This window comes from Rutidosis leptorrhynchoides, chromosome 11, assembly GCF_046630445.1.
Source record: "Rutidosis leptorrhynchoides isolate AG116_Rl617_1_P2 chromosome 11, CSIRO_AGI_Rlap_v1, whole genome shotgun sequence".
Lineage (NCBI taxonomy): Eukaryota > Viridiplantae > Streptophyta > Magnoliopsida > Asterales > Asteraceae > Rutidosis > Rutidosis leptorrhynchoides.
In genome coordinates, this window is record NC_092343.1 from 380,108,304 (window position 1) to 380,129,094 (window position 20,791).

Consider the following 20,791-nt stretch of genomic DNA (forward strand, 5'->3'; position numbering starts at 1 on the left):
TTATTATTATTATTATTATTATTATTATTATTATTATTATTATTAAAACATAGATTTTTTTTACGGGATTAACTGTGTTACATATGTCTTAAAAGTACATATCTCAATAAAAGGTTGTAATGTTGCCTTTTATGACAAGAAACATAGTAATTGTGATGAAAATTGAAAGTGTATAGTGGATTATATAATAAACTCGTAATATTATGTTCAAACTTGAATTATTTAATAAAATCGTAATTTCACATGTCATTTAACCAAAAGGTATGAATATGAGGTAAAAGAAAAGAGACGAAGTGGTGAGGAGCGGAATAGACAAATCATAAATTTATTACACAATAGTATAGCTTTTAAGGGTCCCTTTGAAACTTTTCAAACATTTTACCACTAAGTCACCCCTTGCGATTTACATTTATATAATTTTAATTATATTAAATCAACATTTAGACGTTATTTAAATAAAAGCTTCTTCAAGTAACTTTTATTAAATGAGATTTAACTTGCATACAATTTTCACTTTATGTTAATTGTTACCCAACATTGCTAGAATTTATAAAAGCTATCATACATGCTATATATTAGATCAAACCCATATCAAACACCTTGAAATTAGTATTCACCATCTTCAACAACCACAACTGATCAATTCAACAATCACATACATTCACTTACAATGAAAACAGTATCATGTCCTTGTAACATATATCCACAATCTCTACTAATCCGCAACAAAACCGTTACGAAAACAAGAACAACAACTACTTTATCCGCAACGGCCATGTACAAATCATCCACAACGAAACCTTTGCTTGAATTCTCTTCTGATTCGTTGCAATACGAACAAGGTAAGGTAGGAGCAGTACCCGATGGCATTGTATCAAAATCTTCAGTTAGTGCAATGGAGTACTTAGTTAGAATATTAACGTCCAAGGTGTATGACGTGGCGGTTGAGTCGCCGTTGCAACGTGCAACCAAGATGTCGGAGAGGCTTGGGGTTGATATATGGTTGAAGAGGGAGGATACACAACCGGTGAGTACTTAAAATGTTTAAAAGTATGATTTAGATATAAAACATTCATTTGCATATTAAAAACCAAACGTAAATTGTAATGTTAATTAATATTGAGTTAGATAGAAAAATCACAAATATATTTAACACAAAAAGCTAGTCACAAATATATTTAACACACAATTATTCACCATCTCTTCCAATTTTAAATACGTCTAAACATTACCACAAAAATTTTCAATCATAACAACCAAATTTTTTTTTTCCCAACAATTTACTTAATAATCCTATTTCAAATATACTAATTATTTCTTTAGCCAAAAGATATACTAATTATTATTCATGGGTGAATTCATCTTCTGCACCTCAATCGAGAAATCATTTCTCATGAGAGTTTTTCACAATTCGGCAATTCGCACAATCACAATTCAACCAGTACCCGCAACGATAATACCTACAACAACAATAATTCGGCTAATAACCACCAACCATAAGATTCTCAATTACCTTATCAATGCAAACTTGCCTCCCGGCCAAAGAGTGAGCATTCAGGAGGAAGTGAATGCAACTATTTGAGTAAGGTGAGCAAAAACATGAATGAAAGAATGACGAAAACTAAACAATTATTTGAATTTTATTCTATGGTACTCAAATGATCTACTTAAGGTACATCATACTTAACCATTCGAAGATAGCTTAGTAGTTGGGTTTCTACAACTATACAAGTCAGGTTCAACCCTCACTAACATCATATCAGGTGGACCCTTGAGAAAAGGGTCGGAAACATTTAACAAATAATCAGGTTGGTCCATTTACATTTGAATGAAAATACTCTCCTTCCCTTGGTAAACTAAACAAGAAAAGCATTGTCCATGTATCCGTTTGTATGCACATCTAACGTACATCTTGATCATGATTCAGTCAAAGTAAAAGTAAATTTATAATAATCAAGAAAGATGGACTCAAAGTATATTAATTCGGATTGTAGGTTTTCTCATTCAAACTTCGCGGAGCTTATAACATGATGGCAAAGCTACCAACTCAACAACTCGCAAAAGGTGTCATATGCTCTTCAGCTGGGAATCACGGTCAAGGGGTTGCGTTAGCAGCAAATAAATTAGGATGCGAAGCAGTGATCGTTATGCCAGTTACCACCCCTTTGATCAAGGTTTAAAGTCTTTTTCTAGATGTCAACGCATTTCTTTTCTACGCTCGCTTCTTTTGGTTGTTAATTACATAATGGTCACTCTTTTTCGTTAGATGGAATCAGTTATGAGATTGGGTGCAACTGTCATTTTAGAGGGGAACTCGAATGATGAAGCACGAGCGTACGCCAAAAGAAGAGGTACAATTGAGAGTCGCACGTACATTCCTTCTTCTGATGACCCAGATGTAATCTCCGGTCAAGGAACAATTGGGATGGAGATTTTGCGCCAATTACACAGTCCAATTCATGCCATATTTGTGCCAGTGGGTGGAGGTGGTTTGATAGCTGGTATTGCTGCATATGTTAAGAGAGTTTCACCAGAAGTGAGTGTCTACTTTGCAATATTTTGCAATATTGGTTGTAACTTATTTTAAGTATTACCTACTATACTAACTGTACACCATGTTTAACGACTATAATGTCCCTGTGAACAGTAATTTTCACATGTTTATACACATAAGTTTTTTAGTAATTTCACATTCTGAAAAAAAATCATTTTGGTTTGCTTTTTGCCCCAATGAAGTGGGCCCACACAAATACTAGCCGTTTTCAAATAACCTAAATTTACCAACGAAGCATTGCTTCAACGGTACCCGGCCCTTGTGATCCCATCGGTCCCACATATGTAAGTGTTGGAACAATGACTTCACGCAGGCTCGAATCTGGGCGCTGGCATATTGTGGTGATTTATGGGTGAATGTGTTTCGCCAGGCTCCAGTGGGCTACGGGGGACCGCTGGATGGGTTGACAAAGTCAACACAGGGCTTGCATATCCCTACCGAAACATATGTTATTTGGAACAAAATAACCTAAATTTAATTAAAAGAGATTACAATTGTGTATATTGATGGACTTGGCAAAACTTCATGACTATATATAACCTAATACTAATAGGGAATACAACAATACTTTAACCAAAAGTCATTTGGTCTTTTTGATATATTTGTTAGAAACTGGAATTTTTACATATATCCTTCGTTTCTTTACTATTTTCCATTGGTTGTGTGTTGAAAATTATTGAAGCCATGTTTTCCAACAATATTATCTCTAGTAAATTTCCTTAAATAATGTACATACACAGGTAAAGATCATTGGAGTCGAACCTACGAATGCAAATGCGATGGCTTTATCCTTGCATCATGGTCAAAGAGTTATGCTAGATCAAGTGGGATCCTTTGTAGATTGTGTTGCCGTTAAGGAAGTTGGTGTCGAGCCTTTTCGCGTGTGCAGGGAATTAATAGATGGAGTTGTTCTTGTTGATCGCGACACTATTTGCACCTCCATAAAAGTAAGCCTATTCCCTAACTATACAACTTTTTAAAAAATGTGCTTATGTGAATTTGAACAATGTATTTTTGTTATCTTATACTCGTAATTAATAGTTATATAATCTGTTAAAATATAATTATAATTATAATTAATATAATAATAATAATGTTAATATTAATAATAATTATATTGTTGATAATAAATAATAAAAAGAATTTTAATATAATAATAATAATAATAATAATAATAATAATAATAATAATAATAATAATAATAATAATAATAATAATAATAATAATATTAATAATAAATAATATTGTTGGAATAAGATCTGATGAGTCAAAATGTTTTGCAGGAAGTTAGAGTCTGGAAGTTAGAGTCTGGAGATGTAAGTTGCAGAATCTGTTTGTGTGAACGGTTTAATTACTTGGTAAAGAAGCTATGGGAATTCTGGAGATCTGGATAAATATTTAGAAGATCACGTTTTGATTTGATATTATCTCTAGAAGATAAACACTGATTTGTTTAGAATATTAATAAGTTTTAGTTTATCTTTTCCTATCTTTTAGTCAAGTAGTTTTGGAAACCAAATCTTGGAGATTTGGTTTAACCTTGTATAAATAGGGGTACGATGTTCATTGTATTTTGTATCTCTCAAGCACGATTACTTTGTCTTTCATATTATATATCATTCGTGTTCTCTCAATTTTGTTCATATAATTTGTATCTATTGTTTATTGAGAGTTTAGTGTTCATAATCAAGTTATTGTGAACTAATAACTGGTATCAGAGCGGGTTTGGTGTAAATCCAATTCGGTAATCTTAAAACGATCCATATATTGTTCAAAGATGTCCTCCAGTACCATCCCAACTCCAGTTATGGCTGGTAAAGGAGTGCCAATTTTCGATGGCACAGACTTTGCAACCTGGAAACTAAAAGTTCTATGGTTTCTTGGTTCGATTCATGAAGATGCTGAACAAGTCCTTACAGTAGGACCTATTATACCTGGTACAATGGTTGAAGCTGTTCCTGCTACAAGTACTGCTTCTGCTCAACCTGCTTATCTTCGTGAAAAACCAAGAGATAAGTGGACAGAAGCAGAAGCCATAAAGTTCAAGCTTGATAGCAAGATAAGAAGTATTATAGGTAATGGTGTTACTGTTCCAATTCTCAGGAAGATCAGTCATGCTAAAACTGCAAAAGCTATGTGGGATCTCTTGCTTAATGACTATGAAGGTGTCACAGTTGTTAAGACTCAGAAGAAAAAGAATCTGATAAGGTGTTATGAAAATTTTGCTGCTCAGCCTAAAGAATCATTGAGTGATCTTCATTCAAGATTCCAGGTTCTGATTAATGATCTTGAAAGTGTTGGTGTAGAGAAAACACAACAAGTGTTGTGTCAAAAGTTCATTGAACTGTTACCTTCAAACTTTGAATCTGTGATTACATCAATGGTAATCAGTGAAAAGATAGACACTTATGAACTAAGTGAGTTGTTTGGCATATTGTCAAACTTTGAAGAATCACAGTTGAAGAACAAGATCAATGCTAAGAGAGTTGTTAAAGATCCAGAAGCTGCATTGATAGCTACTACTAAGAAGAACAAGCAATTGTTCTCTAGTTACTCTAGTAGGGTTGATTCTGAATGTGATGAGACCTCTGATGATAGTGATTCTGATGTAGATGAGGAGATTCAGGATCTGGAAAGTCAAGTGGCTCTTTTGACTCAAAGGATTGAGCAGAAGAAGTTTGGTTTTAATAAGGGTAAAGGCAAGAGTTCTTTTGATCCAAAGAAAGCTAAATGTTTCAAGTGTGGCAAGGTAGGTCATATAGCTGCTGATTGCTGGTCCAAGAGTGAAGGAGGTTCAAGTTTCAACAAACCTGTTGACAAAGCAAGAAAGTATAAACTCAAGTACAAGAAGATGAAAGGTGAAGCAGAAAAGTTGAAGAATAAAGAACAGGAGAAAGCATTGTACACAGAAGCATGGGAAGATGAAGATTCATCATCTGATGATGAAGAGGATAAGTGTCTGATGGCTATAATTGAAAAGGATAGTGAGTCTAGCAAGTTTGAGGAAGATTTGAAAGCTATTGAGAAGATGGATAAAGACTCTACTTGTAACAAAGGTTCTGCCTATAAGGTACAAAACTTTGTAAACTATCTTAATAATGAAAAAGTGAGAATGTTTCAGTATTTGTTGCTTGATTTCAATTGGTGCTTAGAAGATAGTGACAGGTTAAGAACACAGATCATTGAGCTTAAGAACACCATCAAAGATAAAGATGCTGAAATTAAAGTATTAAAAGAATGTGAGGTAGAACTTGACACATACAAAATGGCATATTCAGAAGAAACTAAACGGTTAAATACTGAATTAGGAAGATCAATTAAAAAGGCAAACCATTATGAAAATATTTGCAAATCTTGGTGTGTTTCTTCCAAAAAGAATTCTGATGCTATTGCTAAGCAAGTACCAAATGATGTCAAAGCTATACTTGGTGAAAACTACACATTAGATAATAATGTGGAAGTTGATCCTATTATATTTAAGCCTGACATTTTACCAAATACTTTTATAAAATTTGATGGTGAGAGAAAAATTTTAACTAATGCTTTTGTAAGATCAACTGAGTTTGTAAAATCATTAGAACCTGTTAAACCTTCAGAGACTATAATTTTAGACTGTAGAAATCCATCAGAGTCTGAACTATTGAAACCTTCAGACTCTAACAGTTTAGTCTCTAAAAGTGAAAGTGTATGTTCTGACCTAGAATCTGACACCCAAGAATCAAGTAGCATAAGTGATACTGAATCATCTTCTGATAGTGTCACTTGTCCAGATCCTAAATGGTCAACTAAAAGAAAGTCAAAGTCAAAACAGGCTAAGACTATTAAAAAACTGAAAAGGAGAATTTCAAAGCTTAGTGAAAGATTAAAGGGTCAAGAAAAATTCTCAAAATCATCTTGTTTTCCTGAAAATTTCAAAAAGGTATGGAAACCTAAAGTTTGTGAAAATAAAGGTGTTTTGAAAACAGTGATGGATAAGTTGATCTGGATTGGTAACAAAGCTTTTGTATGGAGAGTTAAATACACTCCATCTGAACCCACTGCAAAGTGGGTTCCCCCTAAGATTTAATCATTTTTCTTTTGCTTGTGCCTTGTGTAGCAGGGTAATAAGTGGTATTTAGACAGTGGTTGCTCAAGACACATGACTGGATGCAAAGAGCATCTTGTAGGGTTTGTAGAAGAAAAGGGTCCTTCTGTGAGATATGGTGATAATTCTGTTGCAAAAACTATTGGTTATGGTACTGTTATTGCTGGAAGTGTGTCATTCAAGAAAGTTGCTTTAGTTGAAGGGTTAAAGCATAATCTGCTAAGTGTGAGTCAAATTGCTGATGAAGATTGTGAGATCAGAATAAGAAAGAAAGCTGGAATTATTTATGATCCTAAAGGAAGACCAACTCTTGTTGCCTGGAGATTTCAAAATGTGTATATGCTGGATTTGGATTCTGTTGATTCTGAAATTGAAACATGCTTGTATTCTCAGTCTGTTCCAGAACTTAATTGGCTTTGGCATAAAAGGCTATCTCATCTGAATTTTAAAAATATTAATGAGCTTTCCAAAAAGAAGCTTGTTAGAGGTTTGCCTCAGCAACCTTTCAAGAAAGATAAACCTTGTTCTGCTTGCATTATGGGTAAACAAACCAAAACAAAGTTTCCCTCAAAATCCCTAGCTACTATTAGTGATCCACTTCATATGCTTCATATGGATCTTTTTGGTCCAATGAACACTAGTAGTCTAGGTGGGAAAAGATACACTTTGGTTGTTGTTGATGAGTATTCAAGGTTTACCTGGGTTATCTTTTTAGCTGCAAAGAGTGATGCTCCTGAAGAAATCATTAATTTAATCAAGAAAGAGCAGGTTCAAAAAGGTGTTCTTGTTAAACAATTGAGAAGTGACCATGGCACTGAGTTCAAGAATGTTACTTTAATTGAATTTTGTGAAGAATCTGGAATTGGTCAAAATTTCTCAGCTGTTAGAACTCCACAACAGAATGGAGTTGCTGAGAGAAGAAATAGAACACTTATTGAGGCAGCCAGAACCATGTTATGTCAATCAAATGTTGCACTCAGATTCTGGGCAGAAGCTGTCAATACAGCTTGTTATACTCAAAACAGGTCATTAATTGTGAAGAGACATGGCAAAACTCCCTATGAATTGTATCATAAAAAGGTGCCTACTATTCATTACTTTCATGTATTTGGATGTAAGTGCTATATTTTGAATCAAAGGGATCAGCTTGAAAAGATGAGGCCAAAATCTGATGAAGGTGTGTTTATTGGTTATTCTTCTGTGTCTAAAGCATATAGAGTGTATAATAAGAGGAGGATGAAGATTGAAGAATCCATTAATGTTTCCTTTGATGAAAGTCCCATTGAAATGGATCAATCCTCTAGTTCTGAGCATTCTGCACTTGGTGAATTGTCAAATTTAATTTCTGGTAACAATACTCAGACTCTAGATTCAGAGTCTGAGACAGATGAATTTAATTTGTCTGGACTGAAACATTCTGCAGATAATGCTCTCACTGAAGAAGTTCAACAAGAAGATGAGCCAATTGTTATTCATGAAGATGATCAACCTTCCAATACTACTGTGAATCCTGTTGTTCCTATTAGAAAATCTTCTAGAAATATTGTTATTCCAAAGCATCTTGAAGATTATGTTGTAGATCCTACTGGTTTACCTAAAACTGGTTCTTCATCTCAGACACCTGTGTCTGATTTTGCAATTGCTAATTATTGTTTCTTCTCAAATTTTCTTTCACTCATTGAACCCAAAGAAGTAGATGAAGCATTGTCAGATAATGATTGGGCTGAAGCTATGACTGAAGAATTGACAGAGTTTGAAAGAAATGATGTGTGGGAATTGGTTCCAAAACCTGAAGGTAAAACTGCAATTGGCACTAAGTGGGTTTATAGAAACAAGGTTGATAAAGATGGTATTGTGGTTAGAAACAAAGCAAGGTTGGTGGCTCAAGGGTATAGACAAGAAGAAGGTATAGATTATGATGAGACATTTGCTCCTGTTGCTAGAATTGAAGCAATCAGATTGTTTCTAGCTTATGCCTCAGATAAAGACTTTGTGGTGTTTCAAATGGATGTGAAGAGTGCTTTTCTGAATGGTATTTTGCAAGAAGAGGTGTATGTGAAACAACCTCCTGGTTTCAAAAATAAGAAGTTTCCAAAGCATGTTTACAGGTTGAAGAAAGCTTTGTATGGTCTGAAACAAGCTCCCAGAGCCTGGTATGATACTCTGTCAACATTTCTTCTAGAAAAGAAATTTTCTAGAGGAGCTATTGACAAGACTCTATTCATCAAAAAGGAGAAAGGTGATGTGTTACTGGTTCAAATTTATGTTGATGACATTATTTTTGGGTCTACTAATCCAACTTTGAGAAAATGGTTTTCAGATATAATGTCAAAAGAATATAGGATGAGTAATTTGTGTACTCTAAACTATTTTCTTGGGCTTCAAATTAAGCAAAGTCAAGAGGGTATTTTTATTAACCAAAGTAATTATGTTTCTGATATGCTTACTAAATTTGGTTTTAAAAATTGTTCCACTTTAAGAACCCCAATGAGTATTTCTGAAAAGCTTGATAAAGATGAATCTGGAAAACCAACTTGTCAATCAACCTATAGAGGTATGATTGGATCTTTGTTATACTTAACTGCTAGTAGACCTGATATAATGTTTGCTACATGTATGTGTGCACGTTATCAGTCAGATCCTAAAGAGTCTCATTATAAGGCTGTGAAAAGAATTTTTAGATACCTGAAAGGTACTCCTAACCTGGGTCTTTGGTATGCTAAAGACTCAGGGTTTGATCTAATTGGTTATACAGATGCAGACTATGCAGGTTGTAAGTTAGACAGAAAAAGCACATCTGGGGGTTGTCAATTGTTAGGTGGCAAATTGGTGAGCTGGTCAAGTAAAAAGCAGAATTCAGTTGCTACTTCAACAGCAGAAGCTGAATATGTAGCTGCAGGGAGTTTTTGTGCTCAATTGCTTTGGATGCAACATCAGTTATTGGATTTTGGATTATCATTAACCAAAACTCCAATCATGTGTGATAATGAAAGTGCTATTGCTATTACTGAAAATCCAGTGTTTCATTCCAGGACCGAGCACATAGAGATCAGACATCATTTTATAAGAGATTGTGTTGAGAAAGGCAAAGTGGTTTTAAAACATATTGGCACAAAAGATCAACTGGCAGATATTTTTACAAAGGCACTTCCTGAAGAGAGGCATTTCTATCTTCTAGAAAAACTTGGTATGATAAATCCATCAACAGAAATGTTGACATGTGAAGACACTCTCTAATCTTGTTGTTGTAGAAAAAAAAAAAAAAAAAAAAAAAAAAAAAAAAAAAAAAAAAAAAAAGAGTCTGATTTTCAGAGTCTGGATGACGTCATATTTATCCAGAGTCTGAGGTTATTTATTTCTTTTATTTTTTTATTATGTATTTTAGTATATTTTTATTTTTGTTTTTAAAAGGAAAAAGGGTTATTTTAAAAGGGGTAAACGATAAATAAGTTGGAGGGTTAAAAGTAACTTTTTGAAATCTTGTTAGATATAAATATCCCTCCATCTGTCACAATCGATTTCAATCTTTGAAACCCTAAATCCCCTTTTCGATCTTCAAGTTCAAAATTCCCTCAATTTTACTGCAATTCTCCTTCGATCGATTATAATGGCACGCACAAAGTACATTCCTTATGTTCTGGTACCCACTCCAAACATGATCCGAGCTGTAGAGATCAAAGCAAACAAAGATGTTATGGTTTCAGCAAACAATCGAGTTGCTTGTGATAGTATTCCAGAGAATTTTGCGAATGAAGGTTATGAAGAGGTGATCGAGTTCATGCATAATCATCCACTAAGGGATGCATTCTTCAAAACGACCATAATGTTTCCTGAGTTGTTAGCCGAATTTTGGTACACCTGTGTTGGTGATAGAGAAGCATGGACGCTTACAGGGACTTACAGAAACGGTAACAACACACTTGTCCTTACTGAAGATCATCTAAGGTTAGCTTTAAACTTTCCAATGAGAAACGATTATGTTAGAACGACTTCTAAATCAGCTGCTAGATTAAGCTTTAATATGGTAGGTCAACAAGTGACTGATTCAACTGTTAAAACAAGTATGTTTTCACCTCGATGGATGTTTGTTTTGTCGAATGTTGTAAGGAGTTTGAGTTTCAAAAGTGGTAGCTTGACTGAAATCAATGATTTTGAGGCTTACTTGTTTCATGCTATTGTTACTGGGAGGAATATCGATTTTGCAAGGTTGTATTTCAATGAGATGTTGTTGTTAGCTGAAAGAACACCCAGAGATCATAATGTTCCATTCATAAGGGTTTTAAGTTTGATGATAGAACAGGCTATTACTCCTAATTTGTATGATGGGTTGAGGGTGTTCAGGGTTTATGAGTTTACAGCTGTTCCTGAGTGTAGCACAAGGATGTTTCACAGTCACATCCACAACAATGAAATTGGACTCACTCCAGCTATGCTTCAGTGGATCAACAATGGTCAACCAGCTCAACCTGGTCAACCAGATCAACCTTTAGATCATGAGCAATCAGGGTCTGAAGGGGAATCACATGCAGGGTCTGATCAACCAGGGTCTGCAGGTGATCAAAACATTGATCAACCAATTATAGAATCTGATCATTCTGATTCTGCACCCCCAGTTACTCCACCACATAATGATCAACAAGCAGAGCAGGCAGAAGGCATGAATGAGGAACTCCAACTTGATTCAAACCCACCTTCTCCCACTGCTCAAGAGGTACACTCTCCATTAAACAACCTTATGAGCTTACCAACTCATATTGAGAATATTCACATGTCTGAAAACCTAGTTGTTTCAGCACCCATAGATGCACATCAAACATCTATTAGGCAAGGTGCTGCAAGTGCAACTCCATCACCTCTGCTAGAGGTTGGTGAGGGGAGTACTTTAACCCAGCCTAAACCATCTAGGATAGTGAGCTTGGATAACCTCATTACAGTTACTGAATTAACCCCCTCAGATAACTTAAATCAAGTCCCAATCCTGGACTTATCAAACCAAACTCAAGACCAATCTATGGCTAAACCTACCTCAGACATCAGTCTGCCACTCCACTCTCCAAATGTCCAATCCTTACACATTCTTGCACAGGCTGCCAATGCTTCATTCAGATCACAGGATGAAGTACAAGTCTCAATAACTTCTTTGTCCAAGGATCACTCTACTTCACAACAGGTAAGTGTTGAGGACATACAACCTTTATTAATCCCAACTGGTTCTACATTGCAGGCTGAGGCACCAGTCACAGAGGTTGGCTTTTCTCAAGCTTTGACTTCTATGGCTCAGGAGTTTGATGACAAGCTTCAGGGTGTGCAGTCACAAATTAATAAACTTCATTCTAACTTTAATAATAATTTGGTTTCAAATAATGAGGTGTTGGAGGTTAGGAGGTTGGTTGGGATTGTACAGGGTTCTGGTGATATTGCAGGTTTTGGTGATCGATTGAGCAGTTTGGAGGCTAAGATGCAGGGTGTTGAAGAAATTAAAGAGTGTTTTGCTGGTTTTGCCTCAGATATCAAGTCTATTAAGGATGATCAAGCTGAAATTTGGAGATTCTTATCTGCTCTCTCTCAAGATGATGTCAAAAAGGGGGAGAAACGAAAGAGGCTAGCTGCAGGTGGTGATGGTGAGTCTTCCAAAAGGGCTCATATTGAGGGGGAGTTACAGGTTGAGGGGGAGAATAATGATAATGAAAGAACTGAAACTGAAGCTGAGGTTATCGAAACTGAAGTTGTTGATGCTGAAGTTGTTCCAATGGTTGAAGATGAGATTGTTGTTAGAGATGATGGTGATCAAGTTAGAGATGATGGTGATCACGCAGTTTCTCAAGAAAATGTTGAAAATGTTCAAGTTGTGGTTGCAAATGTAAGTCAAATGGGTACAGGTGATGGTGTTGACACAGGTGAGGATGTACAAATGAATGTTGAAGAGTGTGGTGCTAGTGTTGATCAATCTGGTGTTCAAACCGATGTTGGTGAAAGTGGTACTCAAATCATAGTTGGTGGTCAAGAAAGTGTTCTTGATATTGCTGCTGCTCAAGAGAGGCTGAGGTCTTTGATGAATAAAAGGTTTAGGTTTAAAAGGTATGAAGGAGATGTTGTCAGTGTTGAGATTGTGAAGATTGAAACTGAGGTGAATTTGTTATTAACCATGACCCATTTGTCTGATAGAAGAATAAAGGTGAAAGTGAGTCATATTTTGAGACTTGGTTTTTGTGAATGGAGAGGGTTGGCTATTTGTATTCAAAGATGTGAGGGAGATAAGGAAATTGTTGATGAAGTGTTTAAGAAAGTTTGTAATTTAGTTCATCTTGTGTTTGAAGAAGGTTTTATTAGCTCGAAGGATTATGAAGTTTTCTGTAGTATGTTCAATTTGGAGATGAAAGAGAGAAGATTTAGAGGACATGTTGGTAGATACTCTGTTCCAGAACATTTGCAGTTCATTGATGAATGTTATGTTGAATATCTAGATGCTCTGATGATTAAAACGACTAGAAACCAAAGGATGCTGATTAGAGTAGAGCAGTTTGAAGGTGCTGACATTAACTTGTTGCTTGGACTGTTAACTAGGTGTACGAATGAACAGAATCATCCTTTTCGGGTTAAATTGTTGAAACATTTGGAAGGTAAGTTGTTTATGTTGAAGAGCATTAAGTCAATGAAGAGCAAATGTAGGTTGATCGAAAAAGAGCTTGCAAAACTGAAGAAGTAGAAAGGGTAGTTTTTGACATCATCAGATAGGGGGAGATTGTTGGAATAAGATCTGATGAGTCAAAATGTTTTGCAGGAAGTTAGAGTCTGGAAGTTAGAGTCTGGAGATGCAAGTTGCAGAATCTGTTTGTGTGAACGGTTTAATTACTTGGTAAAGAAGCTATGGGAATTCTGGAGATCTGGATAAATATTTAGAAGATCACGTTTTGATTTGATATTATCTCTAGAAGATAAACACTGATTTGTTTAGAATATTAATAAGTTTTAGTTTATCTTTTCCTATCTTTTAGTCAAGTAGTTTTGGAAACCAAATCTTGGAGATTTGGTTTAACCTTGTATAAATAGGGGTACGATGTTCATTGTATTTTGTATCTCTCAAGCACGATTACTTTGTCTTTCATATTATATATCATTCGTGTTCTCTCAATTTTGTTCATATAATTTGTATCTATTGTTTATTGAGAGTTTAGTGTTCATAATCAAGTTATTGTGAACTAATAAATATTGCAATAAGTTTTATTTTTTTATATATTATTAATAATAATAATATTTTAATAACTATATATTTTTGTTTGTTTATTAGGATATGTTTGAAGAAAAAAGGAGTATTCTTGAACCAGCAGGTGCACTGGCCCTTGCGGGTGCAGAAGCATATTGCAAGTTTTATAACCTTAAAGATGCAAACGTTGTAGCCATAACAAGTGGTGCCAACATGAACTTTGAAGAGTTGAAATCCCTATCTGAGATTGCAAAAACTACGTTACAGCCGAACATGTCTGAAGGCGTTTTTAACCTTCCCAAATTTGTAGGTATCCCCCATTGAAGGTCGATAATTAATTGATATACGAAGGATGAGTATATAATCGACGTGTGACAACAAAAGATTCAACAAGATCATTTTATTATTATAAGATCTTAAAACATATTGTTGTATAGAGATATTGGCTTGTATAAACCATACAGTAATATTTTAAAAAAAGGATGAAAAGGATAATTTTAAATATTAAATACTTATGATTAAACCAATCATAAATTCTTTTTTGAGTATATATATATATATATATATATATATATATATATATATATATATATATATATATATATATATATATATATATTGTAACACCCCGTTTTCCTCATACTTGGACTAAAGGTACGTGTTTTGCTTTGTAAACGTGTGATATTAACCGCAAACGTTTGTGTATAGTTTAAATGCTTGAAAATGTTGAAGATGGTGTGATCAGGCCTCCTGTCGCATTTGGGGTCCCTGTATCGCGTTTCAGCACGTCGCGATACGCGACAGATCAAGCTGAAACGCGACAGGTTAAAATCCTTCAAACTGTCCACTTTGTCGCGTCCTGGTGTGAGTTGTCGCGTTCTGGGTGTCGCGTAACGCGACAAATTGTCGCTAAACGCGATAGATGTCGTTGTTTGACAATTTTAGCCATTTTAAAGGGCAGCTTTTGGGGGCACTTTAGTCTTTTCATTGTGACCGGTTTTGGGAGCCTAAAAGCTGGTTCAAGCTTATCCAAACCTCATTTATCATTTCTTCATCTACCTAAATTCAATTTTAGAGAGAGAGAGTTGAGTTTCTAGTGAGAGAGAGCTCACTTGGAGAAGAAGGAGACCAAATCTCACCCAAGTCCAAGTTTTAAAGTTGTTCCCTACGTCACTAGCTACGTTGTGGTTGTATTGGTAAGTCTTAACTCTATGTTTTGAGTTTTAATGGGTTTATGGCTAGGGTTTTGTTTGCTTGAGGCTTGTATGACCCATTTGGGGGTTAAATGGGTGAATTTGGGTTATATTGAAGAAAGGAAACCCAAATAGCTTTAATCTAGGGTTTGGCCTCATGAATTGAGTTTGAATGAGTATGGTTGTTTTGATTTCTATGAAAGAATGTATATTAATGTGAAAGTAGGAAGTATAGTTCATAATTTGCTTAATCAGATTCAAAGAATGTAAGATATTAATTGTGAATACATATATATCTCTCGGGTATTACCTACCCGTTAAAAAAAAATTTCACAATTAATATTTTGTACAAAAGAATTTTATTACAGTCTTTATGAAAATATATATGTATATATTCTCTTCAGATGTAACATAGATTTTAATGAGTTAATACTAAATTAAACTAATTCGATTTACGGTTGGAAATAGAATTGAATAATCCCTTGAAGGCTTTAGAGATTACATAAGTATTTCTTCAATAATATTGAAATTATGAATCAATACTTCGTTATTTGTTGAGGCGTGATGTTGGTTTTCGTTAAATTCTTGTGAACTTCGCAAAGTACGAATGATGTTATCTGAAAAGTTTCGGGTACATCGATGATGAAAGTGTAAAATCAAATATATACTTGATTTATTATGAATTGAAATTTGTTATATTGTCCATAATAATATCAACTTTGAAGCAAAATATATGCAACATCGAAAACACTAATACATTTCTTTTATTAATTAAACTAGTGAAATAATTTAAATGAAACAGTTTAATAATATGTTTTAGGTATTTAGTGAATGTAAATGTTAAAGTCATTTAGTTTATTGCCCCGTGGAACCACAGATTCCAACTAAGAAACTTGTCGTTGATTTTACAAACATAAAGTTAGCTCAAATTTGAATATTTATATTTATATTTTTAATAATAATAAATGTCTTTTAAATTTTTTTAGAAAAATAAAATTACAATTTAGGAGATATTAATATTTCCTTTTATAAAAGATTTTGTATTATTTTTTAATTAAATTAATATATAATTATGACATCATCATTATGAAAAGCAAGGAGTAATTTAGCTTAATGATAATGTGTGTAATTTGAAAGTTGGTTAATTATGAAGGGTGTGAAATGAAACAGCGTTTCTTCCTCCACATGAAATCAAATTAAACAAACTATACATCAAAATTCAATTCATGAGATCTCAATTTCGCCGGAGCAATTAACATTCCGGTAACTGATCTACACATTTTCAGCACCGTTGTTATTCCGATCATATCATATCATTTACTCTATCTGTACTTAATTTGTGCATTGTAGGCTTTCCAAATATATGCACGTGATTCAAATCGCTATTGATCTTCGAGACTCTGCAAAATGGTGATTAATTAAGCTAATTATATTGTTTAGTTTAGTAATTTTATAGTCAGATTTGAGATTAAATTAATAGTTTTGTGAATTGTATCTGATCTGGCGAGTTGTTAGTAAAATTAGGGTTTGTGGTGGTTATAATTGGTTGTTAATTTTATCTGCTTTGTCATTGTAGGTTGTTCTAGCAGTATCTATTACCAGTAAATCTGGCAAAGGTAAATTGATTTTGTGTGTTAAGTTTAGATCTTTGAATAGAATTGGATGTAATCTTATCTGTATGTATGTTTCACTATTAGTTTATTTGAAGGAAACGTGTCGAACTTCTTATGGTATTGCGGATACTAGTGACGACATTTTAGAATGAAAAATATTAAACTAATAACATTATTACCGATCTGCCTGAAATATGGAGCTATCTATGGGGTTTTCTCCCGGATCCATTCAAGAACTCGAACTGCAAATTGGGTGTATACACGACTAATTAAATAACTTTTAAATCAATCATCTATTAGTTGGGCATATTAGGGGCATCTAATTAACCGAGACATAGGCTTCAGACTATTTTTTTTTTTTTTTTAACTTTATTTGTACAACAGCAACCAATTGTTTAACTAGCAACCAAATATTTAAGTACTGGTTGTGGTTGTGCTTCACGTTCAATGGTGAAGTTTCTATCAAATCATATGTAACTGCACTTTTCAAACCGACTCATTATTAATTTTACATACCTATATTTGTCATTATAAGTAGAAGGTATCTTAGATTTCAAAATCCAAGAAGATCATAGGCTCATAGCAGATAATACTTCATACACATCAATTAATTAAATTTTTTTTTTGTTTGCTAATTAGTTAGCCAACAACTGTTTTTTTCATTATAATTTGTTTTTTTTTTTTTTTTTTGTTATGGTGTATGTTTTTAATGCGACATTGCACTCCACACCAACATAGCTTTCAGATTCAACATCGGAATTATGAACAAATACAATAACAACAAACAAACAACACAAGCACACATAAAACTACCACAGTTGTATACCTTCAAGCTCCAAGAATACACGCACCATCTAAGTGCAATTGCGCGGAAGAAACAAATATGCATGTCAGAACGTCAGGCAGAGTGCAAGCGTGACCAGCTGTTGCTGCAAATATCAACACAAAATAACATTTAGCAATCAATTACAATAAATATAAGCTAGAAATCATGAGAAATTCAAAACACATGAAACAAATAACCTAGTGACAATAAAGTTAGCCTAGTCATTGAAAACCATGTAGTAGAAGTCAATACAACCACAACTGCAATCAACACCTTCAACACCATTGCAATATCGAACAACCACGAAAATCGTAAAAAATATTAACTAAGACAAAATCTAGACCAGAGGACTTACAACCAGAGGCGAAAATGGTATGGGGCAGGGGGGCGGGCGCCCCCAGTGGATTTTTTTTTCAGTGTAAAAATTTTGGATTTTTCGACTTTGCCCCCGGTGGAGTTTTTTTTTGCCCCCAAACCTACATGTTTTGCCCCAAAACCTTCAAATTTTGCCCCAAATTCTCCAACTTTTGCCCCAAAATCTTCAAATGTTGTCCAAAAAAATTGCTACGGTTTAATTTTTTTTTTTTGCCCCCGGTGAAAAAAATCCTAGTTTCGCCTCTGCTTACAACATGGGAATTCCATAAAAAAGGAAGATGAAGATAAACGTATATGAATGTTTCAGAAGATTGAGAAACCCTAGTCTGCACTAGCATGGAGAAGTATACATGATTGCATTGCTTTTCAACTTTATCTCAAAGACATTAAAAGAAAACATATAATCTGAAAGTTTTATAATTTGAAACCTGCATCAAAAATCTGCATTTACAATTTCACTCTAACGGGTCAATGTGATCGCCTGTGAATCATACTTGCATTTGATTGAATTTATCTCGATACATTAACAACTTTAAATCCATCTGTTCTACAGCATAAATAGCTTTTTTACATTCACATCAGTTTTCCACTAAACAGCAGCTCTATATGCATACAAACCATATATATAAGTATATAATACTTAATATATAATTCAACTAATAAATTTGATTATATGCAGCAGTATATATATATATATATATATATATATATATATATATATATATATATATATATATATATATATATATATATATTATAATATATATATATTATAATATGAAACCTGCATTTACAATTTCAACTGCTACACTAAAATAAAATGTGTACAAGAATTATAGTAAAACTTTCTAAATTGAGTTCTATTATAATAGACGAATTTTAGTGCAGACTGAAATTTTGTCAGTTTTATAAACACTAATTAGTAAGACCAAAAGATACTATAGGTAGTGATATATACAATATATACATATACAAATGCGAGAATCGAGAATAAGGATAAAAAAACATAAACCCTAATTTTAGATAATAATAATTAGGGTTTATATGCTTGTTGAGCAAAGCTATGCCTAATATTGCTGTAATGATGAAGATATCATTAAATTTTGGTGTCGATGTTGTTACTATTAATGATAGATAAGCCTTCACTCATAATCATTTGTATCAAAAACCCGCAATTGAATTGAAAGAGTGCATATTACGTACCTTAATACTGCCATAGCTTAATATTTCGTGAACTGTGATTTTCTGATTCCTAATTGAATCGATCGTTGTTGAAGTCTGATTCATAATTGAATCACGAACCCTAATGCTTCGTCATTTCTATTATCTCGATTTTCTGGTATGAGATACGTAAACTTATTCTCTGCTCTCAATTGAATCACGAACCTTAAATCGTAATTTCTGATTCCTAGTTGAAATCTGACCCCGTATTTCGTTAACCCTAAATTTAACTTTTCCTTGATGAATATATCATGGTTTCCGAGTTTTTGTTCATAGTGAACGGAACAGAACCAACTGACCCCGTATTTTTTAACTTGGAAGTGGGTATTCTTGTCAATAAACAATTGGGAAGAGATGAGAGAGACAATTGATGAGTGATCAAACTCATCAATGGTTGTGATTGAAAGTTGAGATTGAATCTAGTGGTTAATTTTTTGCAACTCAGTTTTTATATGAATAATTAGCTAAAAGAGACTTTGTTATTATATATAAAGATAGATAGATAGATAATACTTCACTTAAATAAACATAAACAAAAAAAATATTACGGAGTACTATATAAAATAAAACCATTTGATAACATAAGCTGCATTTGCTCCAGTAAAAAATAAAAGAAAATGCAGATCATATCGATTTCTTTGAATATAAAGGTTCCTCGATTACCAAAAAAAATAAAAAATAAAAACATCATTTGATATATTGTCCATAATAATAATAATAGTAATAGTAATAGTAATAGTGATAATAATAATAATAACTTTGAAGCAAGAAAACACTAATACATTTCTTTTATTAATTAAACTAGTTAAAGACCCGCGAATTCGCGGGTTAAGTTAAAAATAAAAAGTTGATGAAAACTTAATCGATGGACCATTACTTGTTATGTAAATTCTGAGCTTTTTTAAGGGGTTAGAAATTAGGGTTTAGAAATTAGGGGGTTAAAAATTAGGGTTTAGCTATTAGGGTTAGAAATTAGGGTTTTGGATTTAGAAATTAGGGTTTAGGGTTTAGAAATTGGGGTTTAGATTAAATATTTTAACACGAACGGTTTAGAGTTTAGAGTTTAGGGTTTAGGGTTTTGGGTTTTAGGTTTAAGGACTAAACCCAAAACACTAAACCCTAAACCCTAAACTCTAAATCGGGCTAAATTTTGAAAAAAACACTTCACACAAGATGAAAACAAAACGATGCAAATAAACTCGGAATCATTACATTCAATGCATTGAATGTTTTCATTTTTTTCTTCGAGGGTTTTACCATCAAAATAATAATATTCGTCACAAAGTGTCTTTTTAAATGTTCATATTTTTACCTAATTTTGATGTCTGAAAAAAAAATTGAAAACAACCAAAATTAAAAAAGAAAAAAATTACTTCCCCCCACTTCCCCCTAAAAAAGTGCTTCTCTCTTAATTATGACCTTATTGGGGCAGGATTAATGGGGAAGTAACCAATCGGGGGGAACCGGGGGGAAGCAATTTTTTTTTGTTTGGAATTTTTTTAGGCATCAAGATCACACGAAAATATGAACATTTAAAAAAGACACTTCGTGATGAATGTTATTATTTAGGCGGGAAAACGATCGACAAAATAACATTCAAGATAATATTGATCGTGAAGAATGTTAACGTTTTTTTTCGTGTTTTGTGAAGTACTTTTTGTCAAAATTTACTCCAATTTAGAGTTTGGGGTTTAGGATTTAGCGTTTTGGGTTTAGTCCCT

The 20,791-nt window shown here is 33.5% G+C and overlaps 1 protein-coding gene and 1 long non-coding RNA gene across 2 annotated transcripts; both read left to right on the plus strand.

Annotated features, from left to right (window-relative positions):
• Window positions 1-775: 775 nt before the first annotated feature.
• LOC139875983 (threonine dehydratase 1 biosynthetic, chloroplastic-like) lies at window positions 776-14,821 on the plus strand. Its single transcript, XM_071863281.1, has 7 exons — window positions 776-1,027; window positions 1,995-2,174; window positions 2,267-2,536; window positions 3,295-3,501; window positions 13,927-14,152; window positions 14,575-14,704; window positions 14,788-14,821. The coding sequence occupies exons 1-7, from the start codon at window positions 776-778 to the stop codon at window positions 14,819-14,821; spliced, it is 1,299 nt and encodes a 432-aa protein (XP_071719382.1).
• A 1,418-nt stretch (window positions 14,822-16,239) lies between these two features.
• Window positions 16,240-16,721, plus strand: LOC139877046 (uncharacterized). The gene is made up of 3 exons (XR_011768438.1): window positions 16,240-16,298; window positions 16,386-16,445; window positions 16,612-16,721. It is a non-coding gene; the product is annotated as an uncharacterized lncRNA (long non-coding RNA).
• Window positions 16,722-20,791: the final 4,070 nt, after the last annotated feature.

What these genes read in the sequence shown, in the direction of transcription:
- LOC139875983 (XM_071863281.1), top strand. Translation starts at nt 776, where the DNA reads ATGTACAAATCATCCACAACGAAACCTTTGCTTGAATTCTCTTCTGAT. An exon ending in TTAAGAGAGTTTCACCAGAA is followed by an intron (nt 2,537 to 3,294) that starts GTGAGTGTCTAC and finishes GTACATACACAG; the next exon opens with GTAAAGATCATTGGAGTCGA. An exon ending in GTCCACTTTGTCGCGTCCTG is followed by an intron (nt 14,705 to 14,787) that starts GTGTGAGTTGTC and finishes TGACAATTTTAG; the next exon opens with CCATTTTAAAGGGCAGCTTT.